Here is a 21,118-nt window from a genome sequence, read left to right as displayed (position 1 = left end):
GGATAGCTCAACATTCGGGTTTGACTTATTGGTCCCCCTTCGTCTTTCGCCCGATTAGTAACATCTCGTTTCTCCTTTGCGCTCGTGTCTTGCGCCCTCAGAGCCCCGTAGCTGAATTGTGTCGAGTGGAAATTGATCCTGCTTGCCATCTGAGATTTCTTTTGCGTACAGGCATCATGCTGAGACATGATGGAGGAGCCGAACAGAGACGTTCTACATCTTCTCCTCCTCCTGTGCTTCATGCTTCTAAGATTACCAAGGGTGCTCCTGGTTTAGACATAGTCAGCTTACAGACAATAGACTGCGGTGACATCAAACTCACTCTCCCATTCCAACACCAAAATGTCCCAGAATCATTTCTATCTTTTTCCCCAATCACCATCAACATCTTCGTCACACTTTCGCTGGGGCTGATGATGCCTTCCACCTCCCAGTCGAGGTCAATGTTCGCCATGTCCCTAAAATAAATTGTCAACAAGCATTTCTCGAAGAAAATATCAGCAAGCTTCTCACGTCTGTACTTCCCCAGGATGCATCGCTAATACGCACACATCCTGCCACTTCTCCCCTTTTCTCTTCAGTTCGGCGGCCATATGTCTTAGCATTTGGTTTAACGCAGCCTTGCTTGCTGCGTATGCACCAAACCCATCTTCATGATCTCGGAACAGCGCTGTCGATCCTGAGTCGGAGGAGATAAAGATCACCTTGGAAGGAGGAGCCGCACTGCTGATCTGGAGCATCTTCTGGGCGATGATTATGGGTCCGATCGTGTTGGTGTGCAGGTGGAGTGCAAAGTCGCTAAATGATCTGTGTGACATTGAGGATTAGCACTCTGATCAGTAGAGTTATATGACGGGTGCCACGCTCGTACATTTCAGTGGCCCTCTGACCGTCGCATTAGCTTTCAAGTGTTAGGAGAGGAGAGAAGATCGTACATTGGGGTATTTCAGGACACCAGCGTTCAACACAAGGTTTTCAATCCTCATCCCCTTAGACACAAGTCCTGCCATTCGACTCACAAAACTCTATCAAACAAATTAGAATCATGAGATGGTTCGCGTTCGATTCGGGCGCGCCCCCTTCATTTGGCCGCGCTGTTTCCCTGCTCATGAACTTACATCAATGCTGGCTTCATTCGTGACATCGCATTGCTCAATCAAACAGGCAGCGGGCCTCGTTGTGTGCGCAGACAACTGCCAAATCTGGTTGGCTGTCTGAACATTTCGCACTGCTGCAATCACCTGGTTGCCCTGTTCAAGCAATTGACGCACAAATTCGAGGCCTATGCCTCTTGACGCGCCGATGACCAACCAAGTCGATGGTGGCATCTCCGCGAAACTTCAACGGCCGAACAAGCGAGGTGAACCAGCTTCGTTCAGTCTTTGCCTTGGGATCGATCGACGTCTCGCTGTTCTGAGATAAGGAGTCGGTAGAAGTGTGTAGTAAGAGGCAAGGGTACGAATTGCTGGCCTGATATAATTGACAATCGCAACATGCCGGCACAAGCAAAAAAAAAAAAAAAAAGAGAGAGAGAACGCGGGACCAGGAGAGTGAGACTCAGACAAGCGAGGCTCTGGGAGATATTCCAGTCATGCTTCCGTACTTGCCAACAGCAAAGAAACGGACAGATCGGAACGGGGGAGACGCATGGAGTGCTATCGGGAGCATGATTGAGTTTGTTTTACTCGTGAGAGTGAACGCTTGAGACGGATGAGGTCAAGAGTGGAAAATTTGTGGAAACTCGACATGGGACCCGGTCGAGCCGTCGGCTAAAGGTGACAGTTGGGCGGGAAATGCTCTGCCTGCCCTCGAGTAGACCTTCACTTTTCACGATCCATGAGTGCCGTGGTGGAGGAGAAGCATGGAGCCCAAGGTGGGCAAAGAGGAGAATGAGAGGAGAAATAGGCAAAGACCGCTCCAACAGATGCAAGGCACCTTTTTATGATCGAGTCAGGAAGTTGAGCAACCGGGGGGAGCGCCACACATGTCGCCGATCCTTGTTTGTCAATCCCAACTGGCTCGATTCGCAAATGAAAAAAATTTCCCGAGCTAACATCTGAAGGGCTCAGCTTGCCAGGGTCGAAATAGGGCCAGGTGATTGACTACTATGCATCAGATCACAGCAAGAAGCGACTTGTTTTGTTGAGCCTCAACGTCTATTCTTTCTTCATATATCATTTTCTGCCCGGTTCTATGTGAATAGCATCAACCTCATTCACGGAATCGCCCACCACCTTGGCCTTCTGCTGAATTGTAAGTACGCGAAATTCTTTACTCTGAGGTTCTTATCGGCTGCCACAGATCTGTCTGTCTTGAGTCTAGCAAGCTTCTTCGCCTCTAGATAAGTTGTTGGAAAGCACGATTGATTGGGGATCGAGGTTTGAGACCCTTGTAGAAATCAACAGTGGCGGCGGCCCGCTTGGCAATGCCCTCGGGAGTGAATTCGAATTTCTGCAAAGATATTAGACTCGAAAGTTCCACACGCGAGAAAGATTGAGCTTACCTTGTAAACGTCCTTATAAGGGCCGGAGGCACCGAATCGGTTCAGGCCAAATTGCTCGTGCGAGTACTTCTCCCAACCAAGAGTAGACATGACCTCAACAGACATGGCTGGAATGCCGTCTGGGATCACCTTGAGCTGGTACTCCTTGGGCTGGGCATCGAACACTTCTGTGCAAGGCATTGAGACAACCCGGGTGGTGACGCCGTACTGGTCCTTCAGAACCTTGACAGCTTCAATGCAGATAGCGACCTCGGAACCAGTCGACACAAGGGTGACATCAGCATTCTCGGCCTCAAGAGCAACATAACCACCCTTGATCGCGTTCTCTATCGTGGAGTTTTCGAGATGAGGGAGGTTCTGTCTCGTCAAGGCCAGAATAGATGGAGTCGATGTGGATGTCAGGGCCATATAGTACGCCGCAGAAGTCTCGTTCCCATCGGCAGGTCGCCACACCATCATGTTGGGGAGTGCTCGGAAGTGAACTAGTGTCTCGATTGGCTGATGAGTTGGGCCATCCTCACCGAGACCGATCGAGTCGTGGGTAGCGATGTAGATGACTCGCTGGTGTGAGAGCGATGATAGACGAACCGCTCCAGCTGCGTACGATACAAAGTTCAAGAAAGTACCCCCGGCCGGGATCAGAGTACCATACGCAGAAATGCCGTTCATGATGCCAGCCATTCCGTGTTCTCGAACACCATATCGAAGATAGCGTCCGGACCAGTCCCCGATTCCAAGTGAGGGAGGTTGGAAGTCGACAGCATTCTTCCATCGGGTGTTGTTGCTTCCCGTCAAGTCTGCAGAGCCTGACAAGAGCTCGGGAATAACCTCATGAATGTCCTCCAAGACCTTCTCAGAAAGCTTCCGCGAGGCAACAGGGGCATCCGTAGGCTTGTATGCGGGCAATTTCTTCTCCCATCCCTCCGGTAGCTTCTTCGCCAAACGACGGCCGAAGTCAGAGCCCAAATCCTTGTATTCAGCCGAATATTTCTTGAATAGCTCATTCCAAGCTTCCTCAGCAGCAGCACCTTCAGCAGCGTGCTTGTGATACAGATCGTAGACCTCTTGAGGCACGACAAAGGACTCTTCAGGATTAAAACCAAACTTGACCTTGACTTGTTTCGCGTCATCGGCCTTCAGAGGATTGCCATGCACACCGCCGGTGCCTTGAAGCTTGGAGCCGAAGCCAATAGTGGTTGTCAATTTGATCATGGATGGTTTGTCTTTGGCTTCTTTTGCCTTGGCGATGGCAGCTTCGATCCCCTCCAGATCGTGATCTCCGTCCTTGACATGTTGAACATGCCAGCCATAGGCTTCGAATCGCTTCTCGACGTCTTCAGTGAAGGCGACTTTGGTGTCACCATCTGCAGAATTCTCAGCATCTCTAAGGCCCAAGTATTGTACACCACAGCTTACCAATGGAAATATGGTTGTCGTCATAAATGCAAATCAGGTTGCCCAACTGCAGATGTCCAGCAGTAGAAGCGGCCTCGCTCGCGACACCTTCCATGGCACAGCCATCGCCGAAGATACAATAGGTGTAGTTGTTGATGAGGTCATATCCGGGCTTGTTGAAGACAGCGGCAGTGTGAGCTTGAGCAATGGCCAAACCAACTGCGTTGGTGAAACCTTGACCGAGAGGACCAGTGGTGACTTCAATCCCGGGGGTATCATGAGCTTCAGGATGGCCTGGAGTGATACTATCGACTTGCTACAGCCCAGTTAATTCGAGGAAACACGGCAAAGGATGTCAGAACATACTCGGAAGTGCTTCAAATCATCCATCGAGATGGCATAGCCGAACAGGTGGAGGAGAGCATATTGCAACATGCAACCATGGCCATTCCTATACGAAGTCAGAAAAGTTCTCTCCGCATCGTCGTTGCGTCAAAACAGAGTGATCTCCAATCTCTTTGTATGATGCCAAAGAAGAAAACCCCAATTCGGCAAAATTGGAACATGGTTCATCCGCAGGTGATCTGAAGCGTCTTTCTGAAAGTCCTTCCGCTTTTCGCGCTGTATAGATTTGCTGGAATTGGGGAATGGACTCACGAGAGGACAAATCGGTCGCGATTGATGAAGTCAGGATTTTTGGGGTTGAAGGTCATGAATTTGTTGAACAGGACGTGGGCCGCCGGGGCCAACCCTGGAAAACAGTCACTAACCTGATTCACAGTGACAATTGACCCCTCTTACCCATGGGAGCGCCCGGATGGCCGCTGTTTGCCTTTAGAGTGGCATCGACCTGGACGAAGAACAATTAGGAGGGGGCAATTCTGGATAGGTTGGTGGGGTAAAATAAATACCGCAAGTAGTCGAATGGTGTTGATGGCCTTCCAATCGAGATCTGTGTACCCCATTTTGGCAGCTTTGTATCAGAGTCGAGGATGGAAACAATTGAAATGGAGAAGAGGAAAACAAAAAGAGTCAGAGAGGCGAACAAGCTGCTGAGGAAAAATTAGAGGACGAAGCCGGAGCTGTTCACCTGCGGATTTCTGTTGACAGGTCAGGGCCCTGAGCACTGAGCACCGTAGGCAAGGCAGTGTGGGTATGGCGGGGCAGGGTCGTGAAGTCACTGCCCAGCAGACCTTTTATGCTTCGGCTGTTGTTGCTGTTCGTGTTGAACTGAGGGATCCCGCCTCCTTCGGTTTCACCAAATTGGGCCGAGTCTCAAATTGAATATCGAATATGTCTCGGCCAAGGACCAGAAACGCTTTGCGCTGCACTCACAACCAGCTGAAGAATAGAAGGGAAATCAAAGGGGTATCGTCGACGACCACGGAGAGTATCGAGCATATCAATGCCAAAGCGTCCGCGGCATCCCGCCATGGTATCGATTACGGAAGCATCTTCCCACGCATTTGCTGACTACGTACTCGAGAGCCCAGTCAGGAGAGCACTTCCCACTTGCCCGTTCCAGTTGGCTGTCTTGCTGGCGTTGTCACCCAGAGCCCACTTCTCGGGAGATGGCTACACGTGCAATCAATTGAACATTATTTCGCACCTTCCTATAGGTCATCACTCCACGCTCGCAGACATCGACGCCATCGCATCTCATGAGAAACAGACACTATTGTTCTCGAGATGAAACGCCTCCAGCCAAGTCCCAGCGTGGTTTCAGGAATGGTTATGCTGTTTCTGTTGCGCCCTTTGTCGCAGACTTTGAAAATTCGTTTGAACCCGAATTGACGCGAAATATCGGCCTCACTTCGGCCTGCTTTTGGAATCCAGACTCTGCCCCTCCTGACCTTGAACCTTTCAACGCCTCGCTATGCAGAATGAATCTCAAACCTTCACCGGAAGCAACTGAGGCCCTAGTATGACCCATACCCACCGGCACCATATGGAGTCGCCCCATAGGGAGTTGCGCCTCCTCGAAGACCACCATATGATGTATATTCTCCATTTGCCGGTGCAGGTTCATATCCATCAGGGCTCTGCACACCATTCATCCCGTCGACACCAGCCACCTCTGCCCCTCCCAATGCTTTGATGGTCTCGGCAAGCTTCTTCTGGATGACCTCGATTCCTCCACGTACAATGTCGTCGGGTTCGAGAGTGCCAACGCCTTCAACATCGAAGAAGAAGGCACTGGGAACGGCGTCAGGATCGAAAGCGGCATCGGCGGCAGAGTCATCCCCCTCCCACGTGGCGTTACGCTCATCGACCGGCCACTCTTCTTTTGCGTCAGTTTCGTACCAGTAATCCACGTGTCGCAACTTGTTGTTTGGGTCGTATTCAAATCCAACAGCGGCAGTTGGGGCCCACTTCGCATGCTCTTTGGCGATCCCCTTCCTTGCAATGCATTCCAGCTGGATCTCTTGACCTTGTCTCAGCTTGGCAATGAGTGGTCCGGTGCCGTTAGCATCACGAGTGACTGGCATGCCGATACCATCTTGATGAGGATTGGAGACAATCAGATCACGAGCGTAGACCATCATAGTGCCAGGCTTGGTGCATCGGGCGTGGAGGCGCAAAACGACGGAGCAGTACTCGCAGTGATCTGTGCATCGATCGCAATCTCTCTGGTAATTCAGGGCTTCGTCCACTCCCTTGCTGTTGAGGGGTACCATTCCGAGTCTATGTGCAAGATATTCGTCCGGAAGAACGGAGGAATTTGTATTGATGTCGATCAGGTCGATGGAGATGGTAGGTATTTCGGCGAGAATGGCTCGACGGAGGGAGTTGGCGAGAGCAAGAGAGCATGATTGGAGGACAAAGTCACAACGATCTTGTTCGACCTGTTGCGCGTCAGATCAGATCAAAGCGAGAAAGAGCATGAGGGGTGGCTCACTTCTCTGACGGTCACTTTAGGGCCCGAGGTTTCGACGCCGTCCATGACATCTTCGTTGAAGCCGTTGTAGCCATTGTACGCCATGATGAGTAACAGTCCCTTTGCGCGAAGGATCTCGCTTCGTCCAAGAGAATGGCGATGATGGGCGAATCGCCGACTTGGGGAAGAGGAGCGGAGGTGACAAAAGTCTAGACGCGAACTTTGGAATCTTTTTGCGAGTTTGGAGCGGAACACAGTCTTGGCAGTGACGGTCACGTGCATATCTCCTGGATCCAGACGGCCGGACTATAAAGGAGTTCCTGGAGCCTGAGTGCAATTCTCTTGTTTCCCTGAGTGCCTAGATAGCTTCCGGTCATCATTGTCCTTTGATACACTTGAGTAAATACCTCCTGGAGGTTCTCCATACGTGGATCTAGTGTTTAATATTCGAAGGCACGCCGATGGGAATGTTAGCTAGTGCTCGGTAGCTAAAAGAGATCGCCTTGGCACCAGGAACAGAGCACCCCTCACCCCTCATCGACCTAAAGAAAAATTCCTGTAAATGGCGTCAAGCTAGAATCAACATGATGCCATCGGCATTCCGCCATTTAGAAATACAGGCTTTGCAGAACTAGCATGCGAGTCCAACAGCTGGCCTCAACTTCACCCTTTTTCCTGCCTTACCGTTCAATTTGTATCTCTCTCTTCCTTTACACACCATTCGGACACTCATTTGAACGGCAATATCCCATTGCAGCCTACTTGCAAGATCATCCCTCTGGACTCGGGCTGCATTTTTCTTTTCTTCCCTTTCCCTTGTGAATTCGCCCTTGTCGATCCTCCTCTCGCCCTCGCATGCGCAAACCTGTCGACCTGAATTCATGTCTGTGTATAACAAGGAGGGAAAGAGACTTTACTTCTTCAGAAAACTTTGCCTACACCAGCGAGCAAACATTCGTTCCCATTCCGCTCAGGAAATCGAGTACGCTCTACCAACCTTCCCTGCGAAATTTGGTCTGCTTGGGCTACCGCGTCCACACCTTCGTCGAACGAGCTGCTGGGTTTGAACATGCTTGGAGATACATGAAGGTCGTGTTGAATATCGAGGTTTTGAAACAAGGCCAGTCGATGTAACATGGTATGCGCAAAATTTACTCCAGCTTGTTAGAGCTAACCTTTTCCTCAGCGCATGGCCCCATGTCTGCAATGGCTCCACCATATATGCTTTGGGGTCTTTGTCTTCCCTTTAATTGCCCGAGCACAATTTCCTCCGCCTGTTGCCAATGATTCTCGGGTGACCCTGCCTTCGCCTGTCAATCCAAATGTCACAATTAGTTACAAAAGCATCCCTATCGGCACTTGTACAACAGTCTTCTCAACTCAAAAACAATTCGCTGGCTACATCACACAGCCACCAAATGTGTTAGATCCCAGCCAAGGGAATTACACCATCAATACCTTCTTCTGGTTTATCGAAGCAAGACAGTTGCCTGAATCATCCCCTTTGACTGTATTCATCAATGGCGGTCCGGGTTCAAGTAGCATGGTCGGTCTCTTTCAGGAAGTCGGACCTTGTCAAGTCATCGAAATCTCAGAGGATCAGCTGGGAACCATTCCGCGAGATTGGGGCTGGGACCGCAGCAGTAACATTGTCTTCATTGATCAACCTGTCCAGGCTGGGTTCTCATACGACTCCACCACCAATGTATCCCTCAATCTATTGGATGAGACGCTGGTCACCCCGCCAACCACTCCACCGATCACACAACCCCCTTATACATTTCTGAATGGCACTTTTGGCTCTGGGAACTCATCTTTCACTGCAAATACTTCTCAGATTGCGGCTCAATCAATATGGCATTTCGTGCAAACGTTTCTCGCTTCATTTCCTCAATATAATACGGCCCTCCGCACACAAAGCACCGGACAAACTGCAGAGATACATCTTTTCACAGAGAGCTACGGAGGCAAGTATGGACCTGCGACGGGATCATTTTTCCAAGCCCAGAATGCTCGACGACAAACGGACGTGGAATTTGCCAACAGCACCATTGAAGTCAGTCTCAAATCATTGGGTATCATAAATGGTTGGATCGATTTATTAACCCAGACTCCATATCATCCAAAATTCGCATATGAGAACACATACGGCATACAGGCAATATCTCAACTTCAAGAACTGAATGCTCTCAGCGCCTACAACAGTGCGGACGGATGCCAGCAGCGAACGGCAAATTGTAGGGTGCAAGAGGCTGCTCTTGACCCTTTTGGGTCTGGAAATGTGGATGCGGTTAACGCTGCGTGTGCTGAAGCGCAGTTATATTGCCAACTCTACGTTGTTGGTGCTTACACTGTATCAGGTCGATCCGTTTACGACATCTCCCAGGACATGCTCGACCCATTTCCTGATTCTCTGTACCTCGAATATTTGAACCAATTGTCGGTTCAAGAGGCTATTGGGGTGCCAGTGAACTACACACAAGACTCTATGGCTGTCTTCACGGCTTTCAACACCACGGGTGACTATGCCCGCGACGGCGTGATTCAAGATCTCGTTGATCTGCTCCACTCCGGTGTGAGGGTTGCGCTCATTTACGGTGATAGAGACTACGTTTGCAACTGGCTTGGAGGCGAAGCAGTTTCTTTTGCCATTGCTGGTGCGGCGGGATGGTCGTATATGCCTTGGTATGCTGCAGGGTACGCCCCCATCGTGGCCAATAACTCATACGTTGGTGGCGTGGTTCGAGAATATGGAAACCTCAGCTTCAGCCGCATCTACGATGCTGGCCACTTGGTACCTGCCTATCAGCCGGAAACTGCATTTACGGTCTTTTCGCGTATCATCGAAGGTACAGACATCAGTATGGGAACCCGGGTGGATTCATCGAACTATGGAACTCTTGGAGAGAGCAATGCTACGCATCAGAATATTGCACCGCCAGTGGCCGACCCCACATGCTTCCTCCGAGCGGTCAATGCAACATGCAACACCGACCAGAAGAACATGCTCGCGAATAGTGCCGGTGTCATTGTTAACGGGGTCCTGTACGACCAAGCGACAGATTGGCAATCCCCTGACCCGAGGTTAGTGACGATGGCGGGCGTACCAGGGACCGCGCCCATGAGTATGATAACGAGTGCCCCAACATCCGAAGATACCACGGCTCCAGACACTTCAACTCTCCCAAGCACACGGCGCAGTCGTGAGACCCGAACAGGGAATGGTGGTACTAAAACAGCAACAACGAAGGAGAAAACTACGACAAGTCTCCCCACCGGTGTTTATACCGCAACAGGTGTCCCGCCGACGTCCAGCGGTAGCAATGCCAGCACGACCAATGCGGCGTCTTCGCATACCAAGAACAGCCTTTTCGGCCCTGCTTCACTTTTCAAGGATAGCCTGCCGAGGACAACAATATTTGTATATGTCTATGTCCTGGGACTTTTGAGTCATGGATTTGTCGTGTGAGAAGGAGATAGAATGTCCTGGTAGTCAAATCGAGGCATGAGAAAGAAGAAAAGAAAAAAGGGAGTAATGAATGATTCCAAATAAACAATTAACAGGTTGGTGACCGATGTCCTAACCACAGGTACGGTCTTATCAAAATCACTTTTTCTTTCCAATTGATGGATAGAACAAATTCGTCCCATGTCCCAGACGTGAGGCCCGACGACTAATACCCAATAACATTAGCGAGTTGCTCATCCGACGCTTTAGAGTCCCCCCAATAATATATTGATCTAGTCATTTCAAACGATGTGATGATTTGTCGCGGTCTTCGAAGAACGTTCAGGATGCGTTTGTATATCGGATCGAGCGTCCCGATCTCTTTTCTGCTAGATATTGCCACCGTTTCTGACAGTTACTGAATATCATATGGATCATCGCGACCAGCTATTGCAAGACTGAACAGATGCCAGGAAGGGTAGTCAAAAACTGCAATCTAAAAGAGTTGCTTCATTGGGCAGCAGCTAACGGTCTGGCCCAGCAAGTGTATAGCAAGCAGGAGGCTTCCAGTTCCAGGTAAAGTTGGACGAACGGCAGAGTTGCACAGCAAATATACTCACCGTCTGCGGATCGATCGGTTTCAAGGAAGTATTCAAAGGCGCCTTGATAAATCCGAATTCCTCGTATAAAGCCTTTGTTCTTGGTGTTAATTCCGGGCTCTGGTCGCTAGATACAGTTCTTGTACCATCTGCCCAACGAACGAATATTCCCGGCCGAGTCCCGTGGAAAGCAGGTCCATCTCTATTTCATATGGAATATCCCGTCGGCCTTCTGCCTCAGTATGGTCCTGGTGGTGTTCTCCGTGTTCTCCGTGCATTGTAAAATACTACCAATCAGAAAGGTGCTGTGATGTAGTCTCGACCGGCTTGCGGAACATACCCGGTCGTGTGGAGTGTCAAGCAAAAGGTCCCAGATGGTGATCCGGCGATGTTCGGGTCCGAGAACTAATGAGAGCGCGCGAGGTCAGCCAGGGACTACAGACCGAAATTGTCGTTTCTTTCTACCATAGTTCAGCTCGTGTTCTGAAATGACTGAAGCTGCGGAACCACCGTATTGTACGGTGAACAATGAAGCGCCTGAACAAAGACATTTGTCAGCAAGGATGGAAAATAACTGCGGAGCGAGAACTTTTCTTCGTGGCTAGACTTTTGAGCATGGTGGTAGCGTAAGGCTCATGCCATTGCGCCGTGCATCCTCGCCGCGGAGTTGTCAGGGCATGGCTCACTTAAGCTCAGTTGTCAGGACCACGGCTTGCTTAAACCCCGGACGAGGCTGCCAGGGAGGATTTCACCTTGTTGCTGCTGTGACTCGTCAACATCTCATCCCGAATTGGTGTTTGAATAGCGCTACCTTGGGTGGTCACGAAGAGGCCACTCAATGGTTTGCTGACAATATCATTTGCCAAAAATCAGTCGGACAGCATAAATTGCTGATTCATTGATGTAAATGCGGTCCTTGTAACTGACGTGTCTGCCCGAAGAGACCTTCAGGACACCCTAAAGTGATTGTCAAGACTCGATGACTTTATGATTTGTGATCGAAATTTAGAGCCTGGGTTTGGTAAAGGGAGTAAGAATGCGGAGCTCAAAGCCTCGAAACATATCCCCAAGATGAAAATGGCCTGTCGAATGGGGAAAATTACAGCTATCCAAGCTTTTCCCCGACTAGGCCAGGTTGAGACGACCCAACGATCCAAAACTTGCACTAGCAAACTATACCGAAAGTGTGGATTTAATAAAAGAGGATCCAACGGTCCATGGACGAAGCTACTGGGAGATCCCATTGCCCATCTTGGAAGCTCAGCTCGTGCTTCAAGTCCGAACCGCCAAGCACACCGAAAAGCTTCGTCTGCTGGTAGACGTTCCAAAAGAGATGGTGCCAGCATTGTATTATTGACCTTCGGGGAGAGTTTCGACATAACAAGGTTAGATACTGGGTCATTCCCCACTGCCTCCGGCCAAGATCAAGAAGCAACTTGTCTGAAAGCCAATCATCGAGCTGAGATTCGTTGATGGCCAAATCGAGATTAATTTCCGTCTCTGCGAAAGAGTCGCAAGGTAGAGCTCCTGTTGAAAATGCTCCTCATATGCAGAGTCATATTCAAACGTCAGGTCTTGCTAAAATGATGCATTCGATCCGGGCTACGTCCGCAGGAATGATGAAGGTTTTTCATGTTTCAGAGCCACAAAAAGTTTGATAGCTCTTTGTCGTACCGTGATTGGGCGGATCATGATGCATGAAGGCTTGGAAACTCCTCCCCAAAAAAGTAATTGCCTTGGGATGAATTGAGCATTTTTCATCCAGAAAAGGTCCATCCGATAATTCTTGCGTTGTTCGATGAGTTACCAACGCATTTGCAGGGTACATCCGCGCTGCAAAGACACGTTTCGCTCAGGTCTCGGTCAAGCCGATCGTCAGTAGGCGTTCGCCCATCGCTTTGGCGAAAGGGAATTCACCCTACATAGGCAGGCGAAGTCCAGGGTAAATAGTAGCTGATGTTGGGCTGACGGCCGCCTAGCAAGCTTAGCAGCTACCCACCCGCGACAAGTTCCAATGAGATCAGTCATTTGAGGTGGAATAGAGGGCGACAGTAAATTCAGGGAATACGGAGGAAAGGGGTGAGGCGATGACACATCAATGGTAGAGTAGTTAGATGCTGACCTAACAAGGTGCTTTAGGAGTAGCAAGCAACTACCCGCGTAAGTTGGACAGGGATTTGTGTTCATCCAGGAATCTGTAGTGACCATGCTGGACAAATAGAGTTGATTTATCTGGCTGAGATATGCCGGCGGGGGAAAATTGAGCAGGTGCCCCTAAGCGGGTCAAAATTGAAGTAAAGGAAGAGTCTTGAATGCTCCTAATAGCGGTATGGTTGGTGACTGATTCAACGTGCTTTAGCCAAAAAGATCTGAACTGGAGGTGGGGGCCGAAAGGCTTTGTGGTCTAAAGCAGCTACGGTAATGTCGGGTGGGAACCTGGAATGGTGGCTAATGATAGAAATCGACAAAGGCCATGGAGAACGAAACAGAGGTCGAAGATTAGGGCTCGGTGGGTGTCGGAGAAGGAGCCGATACGATCCTGAATCAGGCGTAATCAGGGTTGGAGTGGCGGTGGCGAGGAGCGATGAACAATTGAGCGATGCGCGGATTGGCGTTTGGAAGGATTGTTGTAAATGAGGGATCGATTCGAATTCGGTCAAGGTGGAGGGATGATGAAGGTTCGGATTTTGAATGGAACAGTCAGAGAACAGTCAGCAGGGAAGGGATGTAGGGAGAGGCCTGAAGAGGCAAACAGCCGGGTGGGACGGGAAACCTGAATGGTGGAGAGGAACGAAGGAAACGGGAGAACCGAGAATAGTGCGAGAGAGGTGGGTAGATGTGGTAAGCAAGAGGTAATTTGGCAGGTGGAGGGCGTCTCGGAGCCCTGCAGGGCCCGGCGGTTTTTTGTGGTGAAATCTGCCTGCGCCTTGCTGGTGGTGCGGAACAGAGAGAGTAAGAGCAGGTCAAGGGTGCTGTATTCGGTGATGCACTCGTACATAAGGTATTCTAGGTACCTCAACTCCAGGAACCTGGGATTGAAAGCTGGCCTCAGCCGATCAGGACTAGTTGCCAAGGGAGTGACAGGTTGAGTGACCTTGAACTGCCACAGACACAAAGTTGTGCCGCGTAGACATCTTAGTAGTAGATAGTTATGCGACTGCGGTTAACTGTTGCGACAGCACGGGGACTGTTCCTTTATTGGCAGGAGCGACGGCAAGAGGCTAGTCTCAGGTTCGACTTATTAGTCAGTCAGTCCAGTTACCTCGGGCCATTCGTGGAGATCACTTGTAAACCACTGGCACACCACACGGGAGTTATTAGGTAAGGAATTGCTAATCCAGCTTTTCCCTTCCCTTTCCCTTTCTTTCACTTTTCTCTCCCCAGTCTACTCGCTGCTGCCAGCCAATTTCTTCCTCTGCTTTTGACTATTACTCATCCGGAGCCTGAAAGTCGTCTTCTCTTGCCACTGCGCGGCCAAGTAATGAGAAATTGATTCATCTCGATTCAGTTCTTGTCCCGTCTCCCACAGCGTCCCAGGATCCTCATCCCCAGCCAGCGCCTCGTTTCTGCTTACTTTATCAATCGAACCGCGCTGCTCGATCTCAACCCGTCTGCTACTGCTCGATCTGTGCAGCACCCTGGCCTCGTTCTAAGCGTCCAAACCCCCGATCGGGCGCCAATCCACCAGTGTCTCCCCGCGAAAAACTACCAAACATCACCATCAGCCATGCACCCGGCGCTCGCTCCTCGCACGGCTAGCTCTCCCTCGACCATGCCTCAGGTAAGCCGTCACCACAGTCAACCATGCTCCCCGTCCACATCATCCCGCCACGTTCGCATGACTTGCACTCATCAATGATCAACAAATCGATTCCAGTCCTATTCCCAGTTTTGTTCCAACCTTGCTCTCCAATCCCTCACCAGCTCATCCTCACTCTTTTCAACCTCCTCGTCATCATTACCATCATCATCGACCAGGGCACGCCGAAGCATTGGGTGCCAACCCCCCTTCCCCCCCCGGGGTTTGAATCTTGCATGTTCCGTTTCCATCCTCAGGTAATATTACGGCCAGCGTTCTGACCTATTTGAGCAATAGGACCATCTCAAATCCGAACACCGTACGTATAGTAATCCTCGACCCACTTCCTCTACGCACCAACGCCTCCCGTCTAAGGCTCCTGGGGCCTGACACCTTCCGACCCTCAACCCTCAAACCCGTCGACTCTCCTCCTGCTCACTGGCTAGCTGCTAGCCTGCTCTTCCACCATTTACTTCCCCTTCTCATCTTTCCTCACCCACTGCTGTCCGCTCCCTTAGTATCGTCGATCCCGGTGGCGGTTCCTGTCCTACGAATACCGTATTGGTACCCGACTCCTCCCCATACTCGCTCGTATATTACCCTTTCCCAGTTTCGCTGTATCATTTTATCTCGTACCTAACCACCAGGGTACCGAACCCCCTCCCCGGCCCACTCTTGGTCATGGTATACATATATCCTCCATGACCACCCTCCTTGTCCAGCCTTGTGTCCAGTGTTGGAACTTGGTTGTGTCTTTGACTCTCCGTCCATTTCATTTTCTTTACTCATCATACTAAACGAGTTCCCCTTACACGTCACCATATACACAAGCCCTTTCACACCGCCATGACCTCTATCATTCAACTACTGTCTCCATGGCCGGTTTCTAAGCATTCAATAGTCCTGCACGAGCAACATTACCCTCCACCTCAATCCGCCGTCCTCCCTGACCACCTGGACACCATGCCTCAACACCAACCTTCGTCTCCCAACGACCCGGCCAGCAACGAGGCCGTCACCGGAAGCGCAGAAAGTGATGGAGGCGAGAACAACGGTGACGGCCGCAAAGGTTATGGGAAGCGCGAGCTGAGCACGAGCAAGAGGGCCGCTCAGAACAGAGCTGCACAAGTAAGTTAAAGTTTCTCGGCCGGGCTTGCACTTCTCCGTCTTTCGAAGCGGTGCTGACAAATCAACCAATAGAGAGCTTTTCGACAACGAAAAGAGGGCTACATCAAGAAGCTGGAGGAGCAAGTTCGAGATTACCAAATTCTGAGTGAAAACTTCAAAGCGGTTCAGGCCGAAAATTATCAACTCCGAGACTACATCATCAATTTGCAATCCCGATTATTAGAATCGCAAGGCGAGGTCCCCCCGCCGCCCAGCAATGTCGACGGGCTGCAACCTGGCAAGCCATCACACGGGGCCATGCTACCTCGTCTCTCTGAACTGGGAGAGATTGGATCCCGCCAGGGAGACAGTATACGCCAGGAAGCTCTTCGCAGCGGTTACCCGGATCCGACGTATTCAGAATCCCCAGCCAACAAACGAGTCCGGACAGGATCATCTGAGATGACTCCATCTCAAGCGGCATTGCAAGGCCCGGCCATCTTGTCACAGTCGTCTACCAGCACTCGATAGAAAGCTGATTTCTTCACTCGCATCAAGGATCTAAAATTCGACGACAACGGATACTGTGGTCAATTTGCCAACTCGGGTTGCTGACACGGCATGTCGGAAAGGCGTCATGGTCGGGGTGGGCCTGGCCCCTGTATGCACCATTGTTACTTGTGTTTGAACACGAAAGTACTGGCGTTTGGGGTGGGACGGGATGAGATGGGGTCTCGCGGAGTTGTCGAGACAAAGCAATGCGGTTTATGACCAGAACTGGTATCCCGACGAGGATCTGGCTTATGTGAAAGGAAGGGCTAGAGGCGGGTGAGTTGATGATGGATGCCGCCAGCATTCCCTCGCTGGGATAGTTTGTACGTTTCCATTGTACCGCTCCAAAAGGAATGTTACTGGCCAATGTACAAGAACAAGGGCCTGCGGGGTTCTGTAATCTCTTACGGCTCCCTCTCCCTCTCACCGTGCTACTCGAAACGAGGCGGGCATTACTGAAGTATGAAATCATACCGAATTCAGAGACGAGGGGATCATAAGTCAGCTCGGAGGGTTTGGTGAGCCATCATGACGAGAGCAATGCCTCTGGCCAAGCGAACTGCTCGTCAAGGCGTGCATTGGGATTTCCTAACTCCAGCCGACTCAGTGATCCAACCGAGCATCACTCCCAATCAGAGTGAGGCCGAGCGTCACTAACGGGACAGGGGTCAGCGTGTGCCGCCAGCATGAATGCTCTGTTCCTAGTTCCCCTTTGGGTGGTGCTAGTTTACAGAAGTACCGAATACGCAGGTGAGGAGTGCGTCGATACTGCCCATGGGGACAGGACAGACTGAGCGCACGAAACGGAGCCTCCTAGAAACCAGTGAAGAAAAAGATTCCTATATCTGCATTCAACTTAGATGCTGAATCAAAGTCTCGAAGGGGTGAGCACTGGGAAGGAGACGGTAGGGTATACCCAGCAAGACAAGGAGAGGGGCGCGAGGAGAGTTTACCTGGGCCCCTAGTTTGCAGGTAATTGTTCGCAGCGTTGCGTAACAACATGAAACCTGACTTGTATGTATGACACTTTTGGCGTTCTGAGGTGTGATAAATACAACGAATGGGTATTCAGACGGTACATAACCTCAATTCGGAAAAAACGATCAAAATGACCGGAATATCTAGCCAGATGACGGTACATAAGAGAGTTCACAAATAGGTATTAGCTGCGCCCCGAGATAGTGTGTTCGGAATCTCCCAGCCCTACCAATCACGGCAGGGCCTATCCTATCCTGTCTCAGCAGAGGCTACTGTACGACGTTACGACGTACGTCAGCGCTCCCTAATTGTTGGCTTTCCGCTTTGAAAAGCGCTGCGGATCGAACCACAACCTTATAACCATGTACCATGCTGGGGCTGTATCCCGCTCCCACATAAAGTGTTTCGGTACCCTCCTGCTGACCACATCCTTTGTCAATCGGCGACCATGGGACATCGACCTCGCTGCATATGGTCCCTTTGTTTCCATCCTTCTTGCATCAAATCGGTTTACCTGACGGTACCTGGCTCCCCTCTATGGGGACTCCAACCCTACGCAGATCCACCTCGAAAAGGACGGAATTTGCGTGCGCTTGTACACCCAGGAGCGAGATGATTTGACCAACATTCAGGCGAACAAAAAGCTATATACGGGAGAAAGATGTCCTCTGGTTGTTCTAGGATTTCCAAAGAAAGCAAAGAGCTTGAAATTTCCATAGCATTGGAGCTCGGCGGACCCAACGACTCGATCTTCCTAACCGTCCATCAGCTCAGGTCTTCTGAGTCCAACACACTCCGTATCGCCATCGAGCCCCATCGAGATACTAAGTCACGGCCGCAAGGTCTTCCGTCGCAAAACGACAGGAAAGTAGGCACGAAGATCCTTCATTTCCTTCTTCCTCCACTCTCGCCAGAAAACGAAGAGGCGCTCTACGGGATACGTAGCTTGCCTTCATATCAATTGCGGAAGTTACCATAATATCCCATTGCGACCATGTGCATGTTAATTCTATGGCCCGGTCTAGACTCTGAGCCGCAGAGTCACAACGGAGCTATGCCTGATCATTGTCTCTCTTGATATCAGGGATCAGCTCATTAGAAGGCTCCAAAGAGTGCACAAAAAGAGGACCTATCCATCTATATAAGTGCCGGGTGACATCGACTTCAACGCTGAGGAAGCCGAATGGGGGTATCCTACGCAACGCATGCTATGTACATGATCTATGTACATGATCCTTCGCGACACGGCTTGACACCCCGTGGTATAAATTCAGTGGTCTTGCTAAACGAGCAGTGAGGTCGGACCAGGAGGATAAACAGTATACGAGCACATAGTATCTCGTAGAGTATACCTAGTATATGCTCCAGCCGTATGTAAGGTAGCTCCACTATATCTCCTACAGGTAGTCGACCGGTTTCATAGTACAGAGTGCCAGTACCTGGCTCCGGCTCCGGGCTCTCTACGAGTATTGAGTATTCAGATACGTCCAACTAGGGACCTGCCAGAACATCTGCTCAGACAGTGTTTTACCCAGCACCCATCACCGATAATACTCCCGAATACTCCCTATGGTGAAGCTGTGACTACAGAAGCTACATGCGCAACAGTGCACTGCGCCGAGTACTGAGCACGAAGCAGATAAATCACATGATAGGGAAAATTGCTTAACTAGGGAATAGAACCAACCATTGCGGAACCTCGCTAGATTACTGTGCTCGTGACATGACAGCGGGCATTGGCATCGATGTCGCGTATTTGGTGGGGGGAGTCCAAGATACTAATCACATGGTGAATCGGTACTTAGTATCTGGATCGTAGTATTGTATTGAATACGGAAGCTGACGGACGATCCGCTGCGAAAGCCAACAGAGTCAAAGAGATGGGGAATCTTGTGCAAAGGATAGGATAGGATAGGATAGGAAAGGAATGGCAGAGCAAGGGGAAACTCATGTCAGGTGTCCAATGTTCGACAGCCCTCAGCCTGAGAAAAGTAAGTGAAATCCCCCGTGAGCCAGTCAGAGGGTAGCTTCATAATGTATCAGTAACGTAGCAATGTATGTCATGGCCACGGACTCTGTACACGGTGAAAATGTCTCTTCAAATATGAGATCGAAATTGACCTGTTGATACCTATATTGTTCGCAAGTGAAAAGCCTCTTCGCCAAAGATGGTTTGGTCCTAGTGGGTGAGCGGAGGCCGCTTTAAGAGCACTCCATGAACACTCGTTGAGCTATTATTATGAGAGCGCAATTGGGCTCCTGGGTGATCGGCTAAAATTGTCTTTCAGCATAAACAGCTAAGACCTCCATAAACCCCCTACATGTGGATGGTGCAGAGCTGTAACCGCTCAGCCCCTTTGGCGTCGATTGTGTTGCAATGCGCGGGCACAAAGTGGCTCTTTCTCCGAGCTTCTGGCAGACTGGCCATCGGAGATTTGACTGAGAAGTCAAAAATGCGAATGTAATATCAGAAACTAGCGTGAAAATACCTCCCTTCTTGCCGCGAGGAGTTGATGGTGTAGAGTTAACCGCCCATCAACCCCAAGCCACCCCGCAAGGTCTGGGCTTGACGGACGTTAGGGACGCAATCCTAGGATCTTGTCGCATAAGTGTTTCATCCTGAATCATGTACGTACACGAATCCCATACTACTGAGACTGTGGCGCAAGGTACAATGTAATGAGTTCCCCATTGTAAGAGAGGAGCCACATGGTAATCTGCAAGCCTGTTGCCTGCTGTAATATATCACCGACGCTCCTCTCCCAGAGATGACCGGGTACTCCGACATTCCATACCATCGCTAGCAAAATGAAGCGTCGGGCCGAACCAGCGTCTGTGGAAGATGTGTCGGACGAAACCAACAACACGATCCCGAATACTCGAAGAACAGCAACCCAGCCCAATAGGCCAACCCCAAAACGGAAGAGAACGATTGACGTCCTCGGTCGGAGCAGGACAAAAAGCGCTACAGCGGCGATTATTTGTCATTCTTGCGAACCCGTTCCTCTAGTCGAGGCGGTCCAAAAGTATGATGGGTCTTGGCCGATGACAATCCTCTCTGGAGGGACCGACCGAGATACGGTGAAGAATGAGATTAGTGGTTACCGTTTGAGAATGTTGTTCTACGAAGGTAGGTGTGCTTTTTCGCGACGGCACCAATTATTCTGTTCTTTGTTTCTAAGAACAGTCATGCAGACCGCCCCATCAGTAACGACACTACTACATTCATTGAACGTGACATCTTCATGACAGCGGAAGATGCAGAGGAAAGGAATCCACATATTTGGATCGAGCAGAGGATCTTCGAATCCGGAAAAGAAACGATCAAGGCACGCGAGCTGTTCTTCCTTGAACGACTGGTGGATGGGAAGGTATATATTTTCAAAGGGTGCGGTGACCAAATACTGGGTGTCGAGAAGCTTCCCGATCTGCATTTGACAGCCCGAGTAGTAAGTAACTCGCCCTTGCCTTCGAACATATTTCAGATGTCACAATTTGCCTATGTTGCTTTCTAACAATCACACCCGCAGCTGCCACAAGAAGAATGGCCCAAATATTTGTCGGAGACTGCAAAGTACTATGGATACGACAGGCAAATCGAGGTTCACCCCAATAGGACGGAACTCAAGAGCGGGAAGGGAATCACGTACGACTTCAACGAAGGTGAGGCGGGCCCCTGCTCCGGTATAGAGGTGTCAAGCAAAAGGTTGCCGGGGCAGTCCTCCTTGGGCCAAGACTTGAATATTTTCACCGTCAAGTTGCGGGGATTGGGAACATTAATTGAAGACACTGGCCGGAGGAGTGATTTGAATTTGAAGATATGTATTGAGTAAAAGTTTCTCGACGGACACGAGAACTG

The 21,118-nt window shown here is 50.4% G+C and overlaps 6 protein-coding genes across 6 annotated transcripts; 3 read left to right on the top strand and 3 right to left on the bottom strand.

Annotated features, from left to right (window-relative positions):
• Nucleotides 1-252: 252 nt before the first annotated feature.
• On the bottom strand, nt 253-1,328 carry Z518_05184 (uncharacterized protein; the record flags this gene model as incomplete). The annotated part of the gene is made up of 6 exons (XM_013415999.1): nt 253-267; nt 323-458; nt 514-807; nt 872-885; nt 936-1,025; nt 1,119-1,328. The coding sequence occupies 6 exons, from the start codon at nt 1,326-1,328 to the stop codon at nt 253-255; spliced, it is 759 nt and encodes a 252-aa protein (XP_013271453.1).
• A 1,009-nt stretch (nt 1,329-2,337) lies between these two features.
• On the bottom strand, nt 2,338-4,863 carry Z518_05183 (transketolase; the record flags this gene model as incomplete). Its single annotated transcript, XM_013415998.1, has 7 exons — nt 2,338-2,451; nt 2,504-3,867; nt 3,920-4,214; nt 4,265-4,349; nt 4,556-4,649; nt 4,700-4,748; nt 4,810-4,863. The coding sequence occupies 7 exons, from the start codon at nt 4,861-4,863 to the stop codon at nt 2,338-2,340; spliced, it is 2,055 nt and encodes a 684-aa protein (XP_013271452.1).
• A 954-nt stretch (nt 4,864-5,817) lies between these two features.
• Z518_05182 (uncharacterized protein) lies at nt 5,818-6,881 on the bottom strand (the record flags this gene model as incomplete). Its single annotated transcript, XM_013415997.1, has 2 exons — nt 5,818-6,744; nt 6,798-6,881. The coding sequence occupies 2 exons, from the start codon at nt 6,879-6,881 to the stop codon at nt 5,818-5,820; spliced, it is 1,011 nt and encodes a 336-aa protein (XP_013271451.1).
• A 1,084-nt stretch (nt 6,882-7,965) lies between these two features.
• Nucleotides 7,966-10,245, top strand: Z518_05181 (uncharacterized protein; the record flags this gene model as incomplete). Its single annotated transcript, XM_013415996.1, has 1 exon — nt 7,966-10,245. One exon carries the CDS (start codon nt 7,966-7,968, stop codon nt 10,243-10,245), a length of 2,280 nt encoding a protein of 759 aa, XP_013271450.1.
• Nucleotides 10,246-15,468: 5,223 nt separating this feature from the next.
• On the top strand, nt 15,469-16,260 carry Z518_05180 (uncharacterized protein; the record flags this gene model as incomplete). The annotated part of the gene is made up of 2 exons (XM_013415995.1): nt 15,469-15,750; nt 15,823-16,260. 2 exons carry the CDS (start codon nt 15,469-15,471, stop codon nt 16,258-16,260), a joined length of 720 nt encoding a protein of 239 aa, XP_013271449.1.
• A 3,807-nt stretch (nt 16,261-20,067) lies between these two features.
• Nucleotides 20,068-21,092, top strand: Z518_05179 (uncharacterized protein; the record flags this gene model as incomplete). Its single annotated transcript, XM_013415994.1, has 3 exons — nt 20,068-20,389; nt 20,455-20,708; nt 20,790-21,092. 3 exons carry the CDS (start codon nt 20,068-20,070, stop codon nt 21,090-21,092), a joined length of 879 nt encoding a protein of 292 aa, XP_013271448.1.
• Between the last annotated feature and the right edge of the window lie 26 nt (nt 21,093-21,118).

Source organism: Rhinocladiella mackenziei (assembly GCF_000835555.1).
Source record: "Rhinocladiella mackenziei CBS 650.93 unplaced genomic scaffold supercont1.4, whole genome shotgun sequence".
NCBI classification, from domain to species: domain Eukaryota; kingdom Fungi; phylum Ascomycota; class Eurotiomycetes; order Chaetothyriales; family Herpotrichiellaceae; genus Rhinocladiella; species Rhinocladiella mackenziei.
Note: the sequence above shows the minus strand (reverse complement) of the source record. Positions and strands in the feature narration are given on the sequence as shown.